This window comes from Mus caroli, chromosome 8 (genome assembly GCF_900094665.2).
Source record: "Mus caroli chromosome 8, CAROLI_EIJ_v1.1, whole genome shotgun sequence".
NCBI classification, from domain to species: Eukaryota; Metazoa; Chordata; class Mammalia; order Rodentia; family Muridae; genus Mus; species Mus caroli.
This window is the reverse complement of record NC_034577.1, coordinates 115,514,441-115,535,625: the sequence shown is the minus strand read 5'-3', so window position 1 is coordinate 115,535,625 and position 21,185 is coordinate 115,514,441. Positions and strand designations below refer to the sequence as shown.

The window sequence follows — 21,185 nt, the reverse complement described above, 5'->3', positions numbered from 1 at the left end:
TTGTCTGTTCCCAAACTGAGCAGTGGCAGGGGCTCCTACTGAGGTCCTCGGGGCAGGTCCTTGGGTCCTGTATGCACTGTAGAGAGGTATGGCTGATACTTTAAAAGGAAAAGATTTATTTTTATTTTTATGTACATGAATGTTTTCCCTGCATGTATGTAAATGTGTGGGCGTACATGTGTGTATTACCCACGGATCGGGGGAGGGCACTGCATCCCCTGGAACTTGAGCTCTGCAAGGTTGTGAGCCACCACATGAGTGCTGGCAACCAAACTTGAACCCTTTGCAGAAAGAGCATCACTAAAGCCTCAAGGCTGATGCTTTAAAACATAGAACTGAATGAAGGTGCTGTTACCAAAAGAATGCAGGTCACAACTGCTAGTGTCTAGTGTCTATGCCAGGTCATGGACTGATATGGCTTTTGGGGGAAGCCCTCATGCCCTGAGTGGACTCAAAGCTGCCGAGAGAGAGCCACACTTGACCACCACCTCCAGGGTCTTAGTTCGTTCAAGCTTCCCCCGCACAGAGTCAGGTACCATTTTAGACTTCATGTGGTCTCTACTGGGTCTTGTCCTTTCTTTCAAGTGACCACGGAGTTGCAGTAGATGAGAACAGGGGATTATTCTAATAAGTTGTATTTAGAGAGGAGGAGTGATTTGAAGACCCTCAATCTAGAGCGCCCTGTAGTATGGAAATGAGCGTGTATACACGTCACCTTGCTTAACTGTGGATATCCGTAACTGTGACATAGAACAGTGGAGGGAATCACAGCACAATGCCACCCACAATGTCCCTGGAGGCTTCCCAAGCACCTTCGTTTGAAAAACCAACTTAGAGTCTTTTTCCTTATTGTCCTGTCTTTGAAAGGGTCATAGATTTCATGTTATCAAGAAGTTGACATGCCTGGCGGGCTTGATGCATGCCTTTGATCCCAGCATTTGGGAAGCAGAGGCAAGTCTCTATGAGTTCAAGGCTAGCCTGGTCTACAGAGCAAGTTATAGGACAGCTAGGGTTATACAGAGAAGCCCTGTCTCAAAACAAAACAAAACAAAACAAAACAGTAAACAACAACAACAAAGAAGTTGCCATGAGTGAAGTCCCATACTTGCTTAGGAGCCGGGGAGCTGGAGAGATGGCTTGTTGGCTAAAAGTGCTTGCTCTGCTTACAGAGGAGCCAGAGTCACTTCCGAGCACCCATAGTGGACAGCTCACGACCACTGTATTGCCAGTCCCAGGGTATCAGGTACCTCTGGCTCTGTAGACACTTTTACTTGTGTGTATGCATCCCTATAAATACATACCCCCATACATAACTCCACACATACTGACAGGAGTTGGGGCTGGAGATCCTAGCCCAGTGATATAGATCACTGATACGGGCTACAGTCCCAAAGACCTCAGAGGCACCAAAGGCAAACTGGGACAGCGGCTCTAGTTTACTATCTCACGCCAATGAAGATTAAAGGCACAGCCAGTATGGGCATTTGTAAAGCAGATAGTAAGAGCCACGGCCATCTCTTGAGAAGGAACGTTGTGCATCAGGATGGAGGTGAGCGTGCCCGTGTCTTCCGGCTGAACCCTCCCTAGAACGGCAGTGCAGATAAGGAGACTCCTGGTCAGAGAAGTCAGGTGACTTAGTCTCAGTCACAGCCACAGCCTCTAAAGGTGTTGCTGGGAGCGGAGCTCACACTGCCCCGTGAGAACACCCCCCCCCTTTCCCGCAGGTGCTACATGAACCCCTGATTGACGAGGACCCTGTGTTCATTGCCACATGCACGGAGCGAGAGCTGCGGAAGAGGAAAAAGCGGAAATTCAGCCTGTGGGTCCGCCAGTGCTCTTCAACCGGGTTCATCATCCAGGTGAGCCACTGGGAAGGGGGCCAGAAGTGTTGGAATTGGGGAGCTCTGGGGTGTGCAGACATCAGGGAGATAGGAAGGATGATTTGGGGTGCCACGGGCCCAGGGTGTTGGGGAGTTAGTTCAGTGTCTTCCGACTGTCACACTCATCCCCCACATTCAAGCAGAGGCTAGTCTGGTCTCACTTAGCCTCCTGTGGGGTAGCTGGTTCTTGGAAAGCTCACAGTCGTACCTGACTCCACCCCTGTAATGTAGGGTTTGTGACATGATCCCAGGACCTAGGGTACCAGACACTCAGAGGCACCAAAGATGGGCTGGGATAGTAGCTTTGGGTTTGTCTTGGGCTGATGAAGATTAAAGACACAGAGAGCTGGAGAATGTAATGCGGAAGCAAGCCTTATTAAGGAGAATTAGGGAACGGTGAGAGATTGAGGGATAGAAGGAGAAGCTCCTGAGAGCTGGAGGGGTTTCCAGGAAGAAAAAGCCATCAGGCTTCCTTGTCTGGGGTTCTTAGAAGGCCCTGACAGAGGCTGGCCCACGGCTGAAGTAATTGCTTTGAGATCGGCTAGTTGTCTTGACTCTCATGGGCTGAGCCACTGGCAGCCCACATGCTTCATGCATACCCTGTGGCCTGAATAAGGAGATTACCATGTGCTGTTCAGGCCACTAGGGGTGGCTGGAGTCCCACTCTGTCCGTCTCTGGGATGCGTTTGCTAACAACGTGCTGACCTTGATGGCATGCGAGTCTCTGGCTGTGTTGCTGAGTGGCTGTGTGGTTGAGACACCTTCAGCAGGTGTCTCAAGGGCTGTTACATACACCATTCTCTCTCATTGTCACATTTACACAGCCCAGTCCACAGCTCTTCCCAAGTTCCAGTGTCCTGCAATTCATTGTCATCTGAAAATGTCATGCAAAACACTCTAGAAATAATTGGTTCTTAAGTTCTGTGCCTTTCTTGAGTAGGAAGATGAAACCTGAGGTCCACCCCGAGAAGTGAGTTGTCCTTTGCGGGACATATGCGCTCTGTACACCCCACCAACCAACCCATAAATCACCCCACACTTGGGAGTCTCTGGATGCCTCTGGTGCGACTTCTGGATTTCTGGGTAGGGAAAAGACTGGCTAGGCAGATATCCATGCCACACTGTTCACACCTTGAAAAGGAAGTAACGTCACGCCATGTTCACACTTTGAGAAGGAGGAGGTAGCTAGAATGCCTGGGCTTGCCCACGTGGGCAAAGTGCTGAGCAGTTTCAGATGGTCCTGCAATTGTGTTCCAAGCCAAGGGCAAACTCTGAGCCATCCATTGCTGGTGTTGTGGAAACTCCCCTGTCCCAGGAGAGCAAGACCCTGGCCTAACTTTGAGTCCTGGCAGTCTCCAGACCTGCGGAGAAGGCAGTTCACACCAAAGACCAGAAACTCGTACCCCAGAATACACCAGGTTCCAGCTGGAAAAGGTCTTTTTTAATTAGTGTCTCTTCCTAACTCGATTTTTCATTCAGCAACCCTCACCCCCAAATCCCAGAATACCCATAATTCCATACGCGCTTTAATTTTTTTAAGATTCATTTACTTTAATTTTATGAATGTGATGTTTTGCCCATTTGAGTGCCTATACACCATGCGTGTGCCTATGTGCACCATGTGTATGCTGGTGCACTTGTATGTTGGTGTGCCATGTGTGAGCCTGTGCACCATGTGTGGCCTGTGCATTTTGTGTGTGTGCCTGTGCACCATGTGTGAGCCAGTATACACCATGTTGTGCCAGTGTGCACCATGTGTGTGCCTGTGTGCACCATGTGTGTGCCTGGTTCCTGTGCAGGCCAGAAGAGGCCATTGGTTCCCCTGGGACTGGATTACAGACCACTGTGAACTACCACTTGAATGCTGGGACCAAACCTAAGAGCAGCCCATGCTTTATCCTCAGAGCCATCTCTGCAGCCCTAGTAAATGCTTACTGTTCTCCATATTAGTTACTTTTCTTGCCACTGAGACCAAACACAGGACAAGAAGCAACTTAGAAGAGCTTTCTACTAGTTGAAGACTAGGCAGACATAGCAGGAGCAGGAGCAGCTCATGTCTGTGGCAGAGGGTGAGGTGACTGGTTACATTGTATCAACAGTCAGGAAGCAGCGCTCAACAGGAAAGAGAGGCCAGGATGTAACCCTCAAGGCCAGCTTACCCCATCCTTCAGGAAGGCCCCACCTCCAAAAGGTTCGCCAATTTCTCAAGACAATATCACCATCACTCAGGACCAAGTGTTCAAACACACAAACGTGGAGAACATTTCATATTCTAACCACAATCTGCAGTAGTAGCCCTTTGAGTATCTACAATAAACCATGCTGGCTGAAGCTAGAGGACAGAGACATGAACAGCCCTCGTGGCTCCCAGAGAGTGATGGACACACACTGTCCTGCAACCTAATTGCCCCAGGAGCTTCTTGAGCACTGCATAGAAACAGACCCGCTGATGCTCTGACTTCAGCCTTGTGGGGCCTGAACACAGGAGCCACGTGCACCATGCGCAGGCTCCCATCCTATAGTGTGGGAGGCCAACAGGTATGCCAGTGTTTCTGAAGCTGAGTGTGTTTGTGTGTACAGTCGAATAACATGCTCAGCTACATATCACAGAAGACCCATGCAGGCCAGACTCACCAGCTTCCCAACCATTGCTAAACCCAGAGGCTTTGCTGTCCGGCACCATTTCCCAGTGAAGGACGTATCTATCGCCCATTCTGTTGAAGACTTTGTTGCTAAGTCACATCCCTGTACACTGACCTGAACACAGAGTTGGGCTTTTGTATCCTTAAGGACACCGGTGCTTGGTAGGTGAGCTGCCAAACGCATCTGACAGGATGGGACCTGACACAGTAGCTGGGTCTTCCATGTGCTTCTTCTGGGAGTTTCTCAGAGAGCACCGTTGGTGTCCCAGCTCCTAGCAGTTCCAGCATATCAGATGACACCAATGTGAGCTTGCTGTGCAGGACAGGACAGGCATAGGGATGTGACAGGCACTGCTGGGTATCTGTCTATGGAAGTATGAACATTCCCCGGAACGTCTACTCTCCTTAGGAGAGACTAGTCAGCGCCCTACCTGCCGGTCTGGTCTGCCCCTGAATCCATCGTCCTTCCCATATACACGTGTTTGGTGGCAATTGTGGAGCTGGTATGGCTCATGTGTTAGGAACGGCTTACCAAGCCTAGCATGGCCTCTTTGCTTCTGGCCCTTGGAGTGTGTCTGACTTCTGTTGCATCTCTGGTGCAGTGAGACAGACGAGGGCTGTCTTACCTGTCTTTGGGTTGACTAGTCATTTTGCCCCATGGGCGATAACCACTAGGCATGTAAGAGCATGCCTAGCCCTTGAAGTGCCCTTCGATTCTATTTGTGTGAGTGCGCATGTGTGTGTGCGTGTGTGCGGACTTAGGGACAGGTTTGCATCAAATTTGACTGCCAGTTTTCCCATCTCTAACTGCTCCTCTCCCGCTCATACTCTCACGGACAGAAGCCTCCCAGCTAAACCATGAGCTGCTCAGGTTTTGGGTAGCCGTGGTGGTGACCTAGGACATTGTGAGGCTCATGACATAATAGGGTGAGGCGGTTTCCTCTAACCCCATGTTTCCTGCGGTCTCGGGCTGTGGTCCTTGTTGCCCTTGGCACTCTGACCCCTCTGCCTTTCTGTTCAAGATCTATGTCCACCTAAAGGAAGGTGGTGGCCCAGATGGCCTGGACGCTCTGAAGAACAAGCCACAGCTGCACAGCATGGTGGCCCGGAGCCTGTGCCGGAATGCGGCCGGGAAGAACTATATCATCTTCACAGGGCCTAGCATCACCAGCCTCAATCTGTTCGAAGAATTTGAGAAGCAAGGTTTGTCCAGCGGCCGTCCCAGCATGGCCAGCTCCTGGGGGGTGGGGAGTGACCAAAGAATGAGGAGGGTAGGAGCAGCGGCTAGCACAGATTGCTCACAGCATTTCAGCTGCCCTGTGTGTCTGGGTTCTGGTGTTTTCGTGGTGTGTGAGTCCTGGGCTTGCTGTCAGGTGATAGCATTGGCACAGAGCCCTGCCAGTCTTTTGGGCATTCCTTTGTGTGTACTTTGCTGTGTGGTTCTGGCCATAACAGGCCTGGAGGAAAAGCCCCTCATAAAAAAGGGTCTAGAAAGTAGCAGAGTCATCCTCCATAGCTGGTGAATCTCCTTCCGATCTGGCAGAGACCCGTGTGGTCAGGAATGATCCTTCAGGCCTCAGAAAGGTCCTGGGCTCCTGGAGCAAGAGGCTGGTTGTTCTTTGCAGACTGGATAAGCCTCCCTTGACTTTGGCAGATGCTGGATATGAAAAGCAGAGACCTAAATGCCAAGCTATGCTGGGGACAGCTGAGAAAGCATCACTCATAGACAGAAGCTACTAGAATTGAGACATTTTGCTCTGTAACACAGTGGATATCAGGCCTTAAAACTCTTGTATTGTGGAGTGACAGGTAACTTACATCTTGGGCCAGGGAAGCCTGGTTGAAGTGAGGGAACAGGCTGCCCCAGCTAGCCAGCATTGCAGTCTAGGTAAGAATAGCCCTCTGCGCTGGGTGGTGCCAGCAGACTCAACCCATCTGTGGCAAGAACCTAGCAGGAGATCAGACGGAGGACGGAAGGGAAGCTGCAGGACATGTGACACAGCCGCTTTGGAGGAGGTCTGGCTCTCCATGAAGCACAGTGCATGTCCATAGAAGTGTAACCCTTGATGGTGTGTGCATGTGTACGTAAGGGTCCACCTTTTGATTTGCTCTCAGCACTGGGAGTTGGAGTATGTGCTCGTGTGTGTGTGTGTGTGTGTGTGTGTGTGTGTGTGTGTGTGTTTGTCCAGTGTTAGATCTATAAAGCCGCATGAGTGTTGGACATGGCCTGGGCCTCTGGGGCACCTTTCCCCACGAGGATTTAGGAGAGTTGCTTCTGAGATCCCCAGGGAAAGGCATTCCCTGGCTCAGCAAGCCAGGAGCTGGGAGGAGAACCCTTGGGTGGAGGAGAATAACTGGATAGGAAATTTTGCCTTTTTCTGAGGTTAGGCAATATAGAAATGATATCACTATGAATTTTTAGAAGCATCTAGAGCCACTGAGTTCTTTACAGTGGAATGCCACGTGTCTTGTCTTCAGTCTTGTCTTCTACAAGAGCCCCAAGAGCTGACGGGTGTGTCCATCCCGAGGTCTCTGGCTGTGTTGTTGGGCACAGCCATACCATCCTTATCACCACAGCTATTTACCGGTGGGCCTTTCCTAATGTACATGTGACACCTTAGCAAATTCCATTTATGGACGCAGATAGGATGCTATGCCCCACAGTACCAACCAAGAGCCCCGTTGATAAGGGCCATATTGTTGCATTAATCCATTGCTTGCATTAGTTATGGCCTCAGTGACCTTCGGGTGTGCTCTTATAGAGGGATGGGGAAAGGCCTCAGCAGCTGCCTCTGAGTGTTCGCCCTCCTTCCCGGGTTGTGGGTGGGGCGCCCTGACAGTGGAACATATGAGAGTTTGTATCTTTCCTTCCAGGGATCTACTGCTGTGGCCTCCTCAGCTCCAGGAAGAGTGACTGCACAGGTCTCCCTCCATCCATGTTGACCAACCCTGCCACCCCACTTGCCCGGGGCCAGCACCAGATCAGGACAAAGGGCAACATGTCACTGATCTGCTGGTACAACAAGGGGCACTTCCGCTTCCTGACCAACGCCTACTCCCCTGTGCAGAAAGGTGAGTGTACAGGAAGGGGGGCACCCAGGGCATGGAGGGCCCTCATGCTGTCTGTGTCCCTCGTAGTTGGTTGTGCTGTCCTGGGAAGGGGCAGGTAGGAGCTGCACGAAGCTCTTAGCTTGCCTTGATTGGCAGGTGGCTTGGTCTCATCGTCCTGTTGGGCTGTGATAGCTCTGTTGTTTGGGCATGGTAATAGGCTACGTTGTGGGTGGAGTTTGTGGATCATTTTATCAGCTCTGACTCCTGGAAGCAAAGCGCCTGTGTGATCCTGGCTGCCAGGCAGCTTGCTGTTGCCCTCGCTAATCTCCAGGGATTTAAAATTGACTCAGAGTAGAGGGACTTAATTAGCCCAGAGTCTGTATTTAAAGAAACTGACAGCTAAGACCGTGTTAAACTGCTGAGACAAAAATTGAGAGGATCGCAAAGGAATCTGCAGACACTTCCAGAGCAGTGTGCACATGAATGGCTTGCATTCCTATGTGCATACTGGGTGTGTGACATGCATGCTCCTGGGGTGTACCATGTGTGCGATGTGTGTGTATGTGTGTGTGTATAGTGTATACACATACCATGTGTTTATCATGTGTGTGTTTATATATATGTGTGTATACATGTATATATACCACTACGTATTGTGTGTGTGTGTTTGTGTGTGTGTATAGTGTATATACATACCATGTGTGTTTATATATATGTGTGTGTGTAGTGTATACACATATCATGTGTTATATATATATATATGCATACACATGTGTATATATGAATATATATACCACTATATAGTGTGTGTATACATATACCATATGTGTGTTTATATGTTTATATGTATAAATACTGCTATATAGCATGTGTATGTGTATATATATATAGTGTATGCACATACCATGTGTGTGTTTATATGTATATGTATATATACTGTATATATACTATATATATATATAGTATGTGTGTGTATATGTGTATATATACCACTATATACTATGTGTGTGTATATATATAGTGTATACACATACCATGTGTGTATTTATATATGTGTGTGTGATATATGTATATTTATATTTTTTATGTATATTTATATGTATATTTTTATGTATATATACATATATAGTGTATATATATATAAAAATGTGTTTATATGTATTTATACCACTACATATACTACACACACACACATACACTAGATAGATAGATAGATAGATAGATAGATAGATAGATAGATAGATAGATAGATAGATATACAGTATATGTATGGTCATGTTACATGTGTGGTCTACATGTGCTTCTGTGGTACAGTGTACTTATGTATTTATGTTCTCCACATGGTGTATGCCTCTGTAGTCTGACATAAAGCTAGCCAGCACAGTGGGAAACCCTAACTATGTCCAGGTGCCTGTGGACACCTTTGTTCCTGTGGCCTGCAGAGGGGATCCAGACAGTGCACAAGCAGGCCAGAGGACAGACGTCAGACAGTAGCCATTGGTGCAATAAAATGGGGAGATCCTGTGGCTTCCCTTTTGGTCCCCAGGCTCTGCTGGTTATGAGTTGTGCCATGGCTCTCGGGCCCGTTGGCTGCGCTCCCTTGGTGTGTGTAGAGGAACATTCTGGGTAGATGAGCAGCTAAGGGGTCATGGAGAGGCCCCTGAGAGATGTGAGGATGTTGGGCCTGGTGTGGAAGGGCTGGCCTCCTTGTTCCTCTGTGACATGGTCCCACCCACGCTGTGAACAGCCCAGAGAAACTGCCGCTATTCCCACCCTCCTCCAGCCCCTGACCAAGTCATCCAATATAGAGGGGGAAAGAGAAGCCTCCTTCCCCTCACTTCTCAGGCCTGTCCCCGGAGCATCTGTATGTGCCTGCGACTGTGTCATTGTCCCTGTGCCCATGAAGCCACCGAGTCTAGGTGGCAGATAACTGTGCACTTGTCTGCCTCCGATGCCTCCTCACACCCACCGCTCTGCTGAAGCACGTGATGGACGGTGCTGGTCCAGTGTCCCACCACGCCCCACCCCCAGGAACTGGGCAGCCTGGATGGGGACTGAGCTCCTGTCTCCCCCACAGGCGTCATCATCAAGAGGAGGAGCGGGGAAATCCCCTGCCCTCTGGCCGTGGAGGCCTTTGCGGCTCACCTCAGCTACATCTGCAGATACGACGATAAGTACAGCAAGTGAGTGTGTGGGCGGCTGGGGTGCGTGGGCAGCCGAAGGTGCGTGGCCAGCTGGGGGGACGTGGGTGGATGGTGTATGTGTGAGTGGCATCTGGCGTTTGGGAGACTGGTGTGCATTCAGGTGATGTCAGATGTGTGGGCGGCCAGTGGGTGCCTGGGTGGCCGGTATGCCTGCAAGTGGCATCCGTTGCGTGGGTGGCTGCTGGGTGCATGGTCGGCCGGCCAGTGTGCATGGGGTAACATGACGACACACATCGCAGTGGTGTGTAGGGAGGGTTATGTTAGCCCAGACATAGTGAAGAACATAAATATGGGGCATGAGGACCCATGAGGTAGTCTCAGGCCCTCGTCCTGCCCACAGGTGGCCTATACACCTATCTCCTCTAGAAATCCCTGCACTCCACTCATATCCCAGGGCTCCAGCCCCACGTGAGGTACCCGCCACTGCTCATACCCCATTGGTGGGCATCTTGGCACATAGTTCAGCCTTTATCTTCTAGGCTTTGTCCATCCTGAGCTGAACTCCCCGGTGGTCTTCATATATGATGTAGCCAAGATGTAGGGACAATAAACAGGATAAGAGAATCCTAAAATAAGGTTCTGGGCATAGTGTCCTCAGGGTCAGCCCCAGGGTCCTGAGTCTTCCCTGAGGAAAGACAAATGGATAACGGAAGCACATTTGAGAACGAGAGAGAGAACACATCACGAGGCCTGGAACTGAGGGATTAAGCATTTAGATGTGGGTGGGCCGAGAGAAGGGCCCTGAGAAGGCAGCTGCTGGAGGATGGGGCAGGGCCTGTCATAGCCCCGCCCCTGGGCCCCGCCCACAGCTAGTTCCCAGTGCATCACCAGAAGGGAGTTCTTCAGATGCACTGGCCTGACCCTCAGCCTCTAGGCTTCTCTCCCCTGAGAGTTGTAACCAGCATGCCCATTGTGAGACTTTTCTGAGGAGATGTGGACAAACACCTGCTCTCCCCCACTGGACACTAGTGACAGATTAAAGAGTTCCCTCAGTCTTGTGGGTTTTATTCACTTCCTAAGTCCTAATGAGGGGAGCAGCTACACGACGCCGTGCCTCCCCCTCTTCCCAGGTATTTCATCTCTCACAAGCCAAACAAGACGTGGCAGCAAGTGTTCTGGTTCGCCATCAGCATCGCCGTCAACAACGCCTACATCCTGTACAAAATGTCAGACGCCTACCACGTGAAGAAATACAGCCGGGCACAGTTCGGAGAGAGACTTGTCAGGGAGTTGCTGGGCTTGGAGGACTCATCGCCAGCCCACTGAGACTGCTGGCCCAGGGGTGTCAGGGACAAGGAAGGAGCCTGTCACCTGCCTGCTGGCTGGAGGGCTCATGTGTGGTCAGAAGTCTGCTTTCCACATCACCCCCCACAAAGGGTGGCTCCCCAGAGCCTGATACAGGTGACCTCGGAAGGTACCAGCAGTAGGACCAGTGGACCATGCTCCGCTTTCCAGAGCGTGAAAGATCGTGACGGGCTCAAGTTCAGATCAGGCAAGCTTACAAAATGGACCCCTCGGTGCCACCCCACAGCACCCGGCACGTGGGTTCCTAGCACTCTCCCATGAGATCAGCTTAGATGGCTCCCTTGGAAGAAGAGATGCAATGTGGTGCCATTAAAACTCAGAGCCAGGGGGGGCGGGGCGGCTGCAGCTTGCTGACTATAAACAGGGTGTACCTGTTCTGTCCTCCACCGGACTGCAGCGAGCAGGGCGAGGAGGGAAGAACAATGCTAGTTTTTTGTTTTTTTTTGTTTTTTTTGGGTTTTTTTTTTGTTTTTTGGTTGGTTGGTTGGTTTTTTTTTTTTTTTTCAATGTATCTTCAGGTTAATTCCCTACTGTTGCTTAAGGTCTACTGTGAACAGATGTGCCCCCCACTCCCCACTCCCCACTCTCAGACACCACATACCTTCACAGCTCCCTGCATGATCACAGTTCTGTTTCTGGCCTGTGGCAAGTTAGGAAGGGCCGCTGGCTTCCAGGACAGATGTAGCTATGGCTACCAAGGCCTGGGGAGCCTGCAGACTGAGTACTTTGTCACCTGTCACTGTTGGCTGCAGACTGAGGACTCTGTCACCTTGTCACTGTTGGCTGCAGAATTACCTGTCTTGAGAATTCTATAGCATCATGAAAACAAAATCCTTCACCTCCTTCTCTCTGGGGATGGGGTCCCCTAGAAAGTCACAGCAGGATTAGGAGGCCCTGGCTGGGGACTGGCCCTGTGGGATCTCCCATAGACCCAGGTCCTTCCCACCACAGGTTGACATCTCTCCAAGGAGCCTGAGCCCCAAGGTGGGCCCACTGTCCCCACAGATGGGAAACAAGGATTTTTCCACACCTTGCAGCCCTTCCTCCTGATCTAATGCCACCTAATGTCCTCAGATGCAGACTGTCCTCGGCAGGGGCTTTGGGGCAATTCCTCATTCCTTCAGTGAGCCGAGGTGTGGCTGGCAGCAGAATGCTCTCCACACCTTGTCACGTCTGTGTCCACTCTCTCCACAAGCACCCTCGCCTGCGGTGGGACCCATGATGCCACAGATCACAGGCCCAACTTCAGTTTGTGTTTAAGATAACCTTTGCTGTACCCTTAATCGGATCAAAAGCACTTTCACGGAGAAATATATTTTCAATTTGTGATGCTTTTCTACAAGGTCCACTCTTCCTGAGTTCAGGTGTTTCCAACACTTAGGGAGTCTAATGAAGGCCAATGACTTTTTCTTTTCTGTCCAAACAAGAAAAATAAAAATAAAAGTCTATTTAGATGTCGGCTGTTAGTATGTGGCTTTGTTTCAAAGAGTTAGAAAGCTGTTCCCCTTGAACTTGCTTTCCCATGGGTGACAGGAACGTATGAGCTGAACTGTTCTTGGAATCTTGAAACATTGAACAGTTTATAAAAAGAAATCAGTTAGGATTTGATGTGTGAATATATTTTATATACATATATATATACATACATATATGTATGTATTCATATATATGTATTCATATATATATACACATAGGTGACTGATAGTAGCAGTTCTGAGTGTAGTTGTTGTCCAGGCCCCCCCCCATTATTTTTAGTCTTGGTTACCTGAGGTCACCTGTGATCCAAAAAATACTAAATGGAAAATTCCAGAAATAAATAATCCATAAGTTGTAAGTTTTTATTACAGTACATTGCTACAGTTGTTGTATTTTATCGTTAACTTCTTTCTGTGACTAATTAAACTTTATCACAAGAGTGTACGTAAAGGAAGAAGCATAGCGTGTAATTCTAGCACCCACGGAGGGTCTTGGGGCTCAGAAATATATTCCCTGCTGAAGGATGGATAGGAAATGTTGAGTCTCCCGCAGACTGTGGTGTGCATCTGAGGCCAGCAGGTGGCGATGTTCTACAGACTGTCGACTGCTGGAGCCTTCGTCGGAGGTGCTGTTGGTGGCTCTCTTGTCACCTGTTCTGTAAATAGCAGTGTGTGTGTGTGTGTGTGTGTGTGTGTGTGGTGGGGAATAGTAGCTAGGCAGTGGGGGGGAGGGCCCACTGCAGCCTGTGAGGCATCTGTAAGTTGAAGAGCTTTTTTTTTTTCCATGAAGGTCAGAATGGCATGTGGTATGGGTTTAGAAAGCCTTCCAGACCTAGACCTTGCCTCCACAGCATTGGTAAGACGTCAGGACTCACAGCTTCTCTTGGTCCTCAAGCAGACACTGGCTTTTCAGGAATCAGACAACCCCAGTGGCCAGGGAGAGAGGCCCTTGTGTCAGCTTCCTGTCACCAAGACAAAGGCTGGTCCCCTAGATTGGAGGACAGTGTTCACTTAGTTCACTTTGCACATTGTACTGGGATTGGCTCTTTCTGCTTTGGGTTAAGGCAGAATTTCTTGACAAGAGGACATAGTAGAACAAAGATGTTGATGTCATGACAGACAGGAAGGAGGGGAAGGAGGAAGGATGGAGCCCAGGCTCAGGATCCCTCTTCCAGGGCACACCCTGTTCCACTAGACACCCTTCCTAAAGGTTCTGCCACCTACCAGGAGTGCCATAGGCAGAGGAAAATGTCTTCAAATCTCAGCCTTTGAGAGGACACTGAAGACGCACAAGACCCAAATCCTTCCTGCATACCCTACAAGCTACCACTTCCGCAGGCCTGGAAGAATACATGGGGCCGGTGGCATCTCCGCATCACACAGTCAGTGAGGCCTCTCTCCATTTAAGCATGTTCTTTGTTACCAAGCACAGAAGTGAAAGACCCATGTGTTCCAGACCCTCCCATTTCTTCAAGGCACCTGGCTCTCGAGGCTCGAAGCAGCTCAGGCTCTGAGGTTGTAGTGTGAACTCAGCTCAGATTGTAAAAAGTTATGTATTTGCCACTTTCCTTTCCAGGTTCAGTATTTTGCCCGACAAGAGCCTCAAACTGGGACATTGTCTTCTCTGGTCATTGGGTCATCTTTGAATACTTAGGTGGGTCATCCTGGGCAGAAATTGCTTGGCTGCTGGCCAGGGAGGCCAACCACCAAGATGGAATAATCCGTGTGCAGGCATCCAGATGAACAACACTACCCCGACCCAGGGCCTGGAGGGTTCAGATCTCTCAATCTACAGCCAGGCCATGCCTGGCGGCTTCCCAGGAGCCAGGTTCAGCACCTGACTGTGTGGGTGCAGGAGTATATATGCGGCCACTACCCACAAGGGTGGGTGGGCAGCACCATGGGCACTTCCTGTGAGGCAGGTGGGACAGATCCCACTTCCTCTGGGCTCATCAAGGGTACAGGTCATGTTCTGTTTGTGTGTGGCCTGCCTGCAATGGGTTAACACAAACAGGTAGTTGACTGTGAACAGGCCCTGGGCAAGGCCCTCTCTTCCTACCCAATGTGTACACAAAAGCTAAGTATAAACACACAGGTTAAAAACAACAACAACAACAAAAAAACAACAAAAATGAGTAATAAGGCAGAGAAAATTTAGCATTTTTTTGTTTTGTTTTACTGTAAGTTTCCTTCTAATGTTGCAGAGAGAGACAGACAGACAGACTGACCGATAGACATCTGGGTCTAGAGAAATGGCTTAGCAGTTAAGAACATTTGCTGCTCTTACAGAGGACCCAAATTCAGTTCCCAGCACCCACACTAGGTAGTTCATAAGAACCTATAACTCCAACTCCAGGGATCCTACACACGCATTCTGAACTCTGCAGGAACCTGCACTCAAAAAGTTCATGCACACACACACACATGCATATGCACACACACGCACATAAATATTTTTAAAGATCACCTGGAGGCTCCTTGAGCTTTGCAATGGATGGATGGATTCAGTTGGATGCATTTTTAGGTATAAGATAAGGATCTGGGGTTGAGGGCTGTGGCAGGATTTCTACTTGAGGTTATTTTAATGTAATTTTGTTTTGGTTTTTTTTTTTTTATGGTCATTTTGTTCTGATGCCACAGAGCCAAGCACCATCCGAATCCGTAGGAGGACACTGTCCACCTAAACAGGCAGGCAAGGTTCTCTGGGATCCTAACAGTCAAACCAGGTTTCCAGTCTTGGCCTCACCCACAACCAGAGCCAATGACCACCAAGGGGTTCCCATATCACCAGGATGGGAGAGCCACACTGAAGCCAAGTGGAAAGGGAAGGGTGACAGATCTGGGGCTGAAACGTGGTCAGCACTGACCCTGGAGGATCAGGATATTGACCTCTGGGTTTCTTGATCATCTTTGAAATGGTGTCAGATTTGAGTGGCCCCAGGGCTGGATGGGGTCTGATGCTTGATTGTTACTGGGAGGCAGCCTTCAGCATGGAGTCAGAGACTGGGGACAACTTGCCAGAGGCAACTGGCCCTGCAAGTTGCTTTCAAGGAACATTGGCACCCAGTGAGTAGAAGGTGATTTTAAATCCATCTGAAGGCCTGGGCTTGGGTACCCCAAGGAAAAGATACGTCCAGGAAGACAAGCCCTGGCTCTGGGCTCATAGGAATACCTAGCTCACAAACGGTGACTTAGGCAGCCTATCCTGAGCCATGCTCTCCTTCCTTAAAGGGTGTGTGAACTAACACCTTGAACACAGCCTGGACCCAAGAGCAGTGTCTTCTGAGCTTTCTCTCTTGGGTGGAGGTTCCTGCCCATTCTTGGGGAGTAGCCACGATGGGAATTTGTGGTCGGAGATTTCAGTTTCTACCAACACTTTCTTAGTGTTTTCCCTCATTTCCTGCCTTTGTGATTTTTACTTAGCAGTTTTCCAGAGCAGACAATCACTTTTATGAGGACCTACGTGTGTTGCTCTCCAGGATGTCACAGTCACAGAGCCTCCTAGTAACGCAGAGCATTAGTATAGCGAGATGACCCTCAACTGTATCCAAGCACACTGCACAAGATTGATTGGTTGATTGATTGATTGATTTGCAAATTCCATAGCCCATGAGCTAAGTCCGGGTTCTTCTGTGTGACATGTGGCTCTGTTAGATAAATCAGGTATCGAGGCTGGAGAGATGGCTCAGCAGTTAAGAGCACTGGCTGCTCTTCCAGAGGACCTGAGTTCAATTCTCAGCAACCACATGGTGGCTCACAACCACCCTCTTCTGGTGAGTCTGAAGTCACCTACAGTATACCTAATAATAAATCAATCTTTGGACCTGAGCCAGCGGGGTTGACCAGAGCGAGTGGGGCCGACCGGAGTGAGCAGAGGTCCTAAAACTTCAATTTCCAACAACTACATGAAGGCTCATAACTGTCTGTACAGCTACAGTATACTCACATAAAATAAATCTAAGTCTTTAAAAAAAAAAGGAAAAAAAAAAGAGAGAGAGAATTCAGGTATCCGGTCATGGTTGTTTCTTGCCCACACAAATTACCAAGCTGAACACAGCTGCTGCTACAGTTTGGATATAAAATGTCCTGGGAACTGATGTATTGCAGGCTCGTTTCCCAAGAGGTGACTGAACCATAGAGACACTAAACTGAGCAATGACTTAAGTTCTCAGCTGAGTGAGCTGTCAGATGCTGGGCCCAGATAGCGGAGGTGGTCACTGGGGCCATGCTTTTTACAAGCTTTGTCTTGTTCCTGGACCCTTTGTGCTTCACCCTCTGCTGCCTGATCTCCAGGGTGAGCAGCTTTCCTCAGCCATTTCCTTCTGCCGTGGCGTTTCTGCTGTGCTTCCAGCCTGTAAGCAATGCACTGAAACCATGGGCCAAGGTAAACCCTTCATCTCTAAATGCGGTTCTCAGATACTTTGTCACAAAAATCATGAGATGACCAATATATCTCAGATTAGGCTAAACTTGGGACCCCACCCAGGGCTGTGGGAGATGAGAGGGGACAGGCCAGGGTTCCTTGCTGCCCCTTTCAGGAAATGGTCTCTGTATCTTCCCTGGCTCCATTTCCCATCTCCTTCTACTCATAGACTGTTCTGGAGGCTAGCAGTTCCCATGACCTCTGCCCTGTTGGCCCTTGCACCCTTTGTCCCCACAGGTACCACAGTCACAAGTGCACAGACCCAAAGATGATGTGTGAGCAAAGGAGATTTGAAAGGGAGCCCCTTGCCCAGTGTCAGGGCTCTTGAGTGACTTGGCCAATCACCTGTGATCTAGACACCTGGGGATTTGCATAATACCTTTTCCAAGAGAAGTCCTGACTACTAAGTCAACCCAGGGAAGTCCTTCTTGACTGAAGTTCAAATAAATGAGAGGGGTACAGCTATGGCCTTGGTGAACATCCTAGAAGGACACAGTGAACAGGAACTGTTGCTATCAACAATGGCTCATGAAGAGGATGATTTCATTTTTCAGGGTTCTGTTTTTATATTTTATTGCAAGAGAACAAAAGTATTTTAAGGAGGAATGGAGAGATGGTGTCTTAGTTAGGGTTTTACTGCTATGAACAGACATCATGACCAACGCAACTCTTATAAGGATAACATTTAATTGGGGCTGGCTTACAGGACCAGAGGTTCAGTCCATTATCATCAAGGTGGGAGCATGGCAGCGCCCAGGCAGGCATGGTGGAGGAGGAGCTGAGAGTTCTACATCTTCATCTGAAGGCCAGTAGGAGAAGACTGATTTCCAGGCAGCTAGGATGAGGGTCTTAAAGCCCACACCCAGTGACACACCTACTCCAGCAAGGCCACACCTCCTAACAGTGCCACTCCCTGGGCCAAGTATATACAAACTATCACAGATGGCTTCATGGTTAAGAGCAGTTGTTGCTCTTGTGTAGGATCTGGCCCTAGTACCTAGCACCCATAAGGTGGCTCACAACCAATCATTTGTAACTCGAGATCCAATAAATCCAATAATCTGCATTAAACCTCTGCTGGCATCAGGCATACATGCTGAGAAATATACATGCATGCAGGATGCAGATACATACATACACACATAGACACATACATACATACAGGGAAATAACTCATGTGTCTTGCTCATAAACTAAAAATGATTCTGAGCAGCACATCTTTCATAAAATAGGACATTAAAATATTTATTTTAATAATTTTCAGTGTGCATGTGTGTGTGTATGCATGCATACATGCACACTTGTTTTTCTATTGTGTGCCAAAACACAGAGGGGCCAGAAGACAACGGATCCCCTGGTGCTAGAATTACAAGTAGTTTTGAGCAACTCACTGTGGGTGCTGGGAACTGAATACTGGTCCTCTGCAAGAGCTGCGAGGGTTCTTAACTTCTGAGCCATTTCTCGAGCTCCACCTTTAAAATATTTTTGCAACACATTATAACAATGATTGTAAGTTTCCTGCTGGCCAAAGATGTTTCTAAACCTTTTTTTAAAATTTCAGTGATTTCAAATCAAGCTCCCAGCAAGTGCAGAGTTTACCTTCACCGCTTTCTGTATATGCTGATGATAACTTTTAAACAAACGGTGACTTTCTCCAGCTCCCGTTCTTGATCTCTTCCCTCTCTGGTCCTGTCCGCATCTCTGCAGCACCTTCTTTCTATCTCCACCTTTGCTCTCCTTCCCCGGGATTCCTCTGGTTGAAGGAGAGTTAGAGGGACATACGTAGACAAGGAAAGGAAAATGAGGCCCTCTGAGAGGGCGTCTTCTTGTTCCCAGAAGTCATTGCGAGAAGGCGTGGGGGGTGGGTATCTAAACAGGACCAATAGGGGCGAGAGGAAGACTTAGGGATTTATAAAATACCCAGGCCGGAGCGGACTCCCACGGGGTTTCTCCAGCCTGAAGGAGCGGAGCCGTTACTTTTCCTTTCTCCATGGTGTCTCCTGGATGTTCGGTTCTTTGTCACCAGAGAAGGAGTTCAGTGACCCCCTAGATGACTCCCAGCACCCCCATCACATGTCCTGGCTTCTCCTGTTCAGTTTGGAGACACCTACTTAAGGGTGTACACCTGACTACAAATCGAAGACTTGAAGAATGCCGTGACAATCTGGTAAGGGCTCCTTCTGAACAAGGGGACACCCCCCACAACTAGCATGGTCGAACCCAGTCAGCTACACCGCCATTGCGAACAAGGAGAATCAGGGAGCGGGCTTCAGTCGGTCACTGACTTCCTACGGCTGGGTGGAGGTGGCTGGCAGGAAATGTTTCCTAGAGGAACGAGAGCAGGAGCTCATGCCAGAACTCCCGGGTCAAGAGATATTGTGAAGTGGATCTCAAGGAACTAATTGTCTTCCCGGGGAGGAAGAGAGAGCTCTTCCCGCTTGCTATACCTGGGAAAGGGCCGTGGGAAGGTCACCACAGGCCTCCCTCAGCTCAATTGCTCTCAGTCGGCATTGGGCTCTTGGGCCCTTGAGCTGTAAATAGCGAAGTGTAGGCACCTGGGGCCCGCAGGAGGCAAGGAAGACTTGCTCTGTTTCCTCTTGAGCAAAACTCAAAGTAGTCTTGAAGTTTTCTGATGTAGAGGGAAGAAAGCCTGCTTTGAGGTCAGGGTGGGGAGAGCCTGAAATTCAAATGAAGGAGGGTACAACTGAGCAAGAGGGCAGAGGCTGTCTGGGTAGGAAAGCTTTGTTGCAGGTTGGTACCTCTGAGGGGCCTTAGCTGTTTCTCCAGAGCCCACATGGATGCTTTTGGGTATCAGGGTAAATGCTCTCTTACACATATGCCCCCTCCTTAGCCCAGGCTCCCACCACCACCACCCCCGTGTCCGCTTTGTATAGGTAATGCTCTCTGCTGGCCTTGCAGAAAACAAACAGCAGGCTCCAGAGGCCCCTAAGCTGACGGGTTAGTAGGGAAAAGTTCAGGGCAGTGTCTGTGGGGCTGCAGGGGAGACTCAGTGGTACAGCCTTATCCTGGGTTCCACCTCTGTGACAGTCAGTTCATACAGCTAAAGGACACTTAAGAGATTCCCCAGCCTCGATCTTGGAAGCGCATGTGAAAGTGCTGTTGTAGCCCAGGACCAGGTTCTGACAGCAACAGGTGGCAGCCAGAAAGGATCAGCCTGCTTGGGTGCAGGGCTGGAAAGGAGGGAGGGACCACCAGGTCTCAGTGGCTGGAAAGGAGGGAAGGCCCCACCAGGTCTCAGTGGCTGGAAAAGGAAGGCCCCACAGGGTCTCAGTGGCTGCTCCTTCTACCTGGTGTCTCTAAGCTTGTTTCTCTCTGTTTGAGGATGAGTATTCTCCCCCTCCCCTTGCTGCCTCCTTTTGCTCTAACCTACTATGCGCTCAGGACCCCCTTCCCAGCTTCCTGTTTTGTTTTTACTTCTCCTTTGCTGTAGCAGAAATGGGATGAGGAGAAAGCATTCTGTACTCTTCCAATTACAGGTACATGGCACAAATTATTCACGCTGGGTGGAGTCCGTGCTTGCGCCTAGATTATAGATGTAAGAAATGGATCAGAGGTAGCATCTCTCTAGGTTGTAACAGTGGGTTTTTATACTAGAAGGTCATTAAGGTCATGGGTATTACACATGGGCACATGGGCAAGAGTAAATAATCCAAGCAGGTACCCATGCCCAAGTTCACTTCCTTCATCCTTGTCGGAATGTTGAGCCCTTGGCCCCATGTTTGTGTCATGATGTGTAACAGGGAAGATGGATAGGAATAGCCAGTTTCGAATGAAAACCAGGCAAGAGCAGCTGATAAATAGCAGTGGCTGAACACAGGCCCAGCGCATGTCTGGAGCCTTTCAGACCAACCTGGAGGGGCCCTGAGCCAAATGTAACCTGTTTCAGTTGGATGACACTAGGCTTGGGGTCAAGTCACGGGTGAAGCCCCCTGACTGCTCATCTGGGGATCAGAATGTGACAGGCACCAGAGGCACAGCTGTAAGAAAGAAATAACCCCGCCTGTCAGCTGTGACAGAGAATGGGCTAGGAATCCCTTTCTCTGGCATTTCTGTAAATGAAAATGGGAATTATAAATTGGTCCCAGAGTGAGGCAGAGCCCAAAGTCTGGACTTTTTAGAAAACACACTCATGATGAGGCTTGGCACCCCCCTTCCCGACCCTTGCCCAGACCTTGATTATTTGT

The 21,185-nt window shown here is 49.4% G+C and overlaps 1 protein-coding gene across 1 annotated transcript in view; it reads left to right on the top strand.

The window, feature by feature from the left end:
- Pgbd5 (piggyBac transposable element derived 5) overlaps positions 1-12,950 on the top strand; it is a 64,345-nt gene extending 51,395 nt beyond the window's left edge. The window contains exons 3-7 of the mRNA XM_021170726.2: positions 1,725-1,859; positions 5,545-5,725; positions 7,397-7,594; positions 9,651-9,756; positions 10,848-12,950. Coding sequence (XP_021026385.1) covers positions 1,725-1,859; positions 5,545-5,725; positions 7,397-7,594; positions 9,651-9,756; positions 10,848-11,043 — 816 coding nt within the window. The 3' untranslated portion in view covers positions 11,044-12,950. The remainder of the gene's footprint in view (positions 1-1,724; positions 1,860-5,544; positions 5,726-7,396; positions 7,595-9,650; positions 9,757-10,847) is intronic.
- Positions 12,951-21,185: the final 8,235 nt, after the last annotated feature.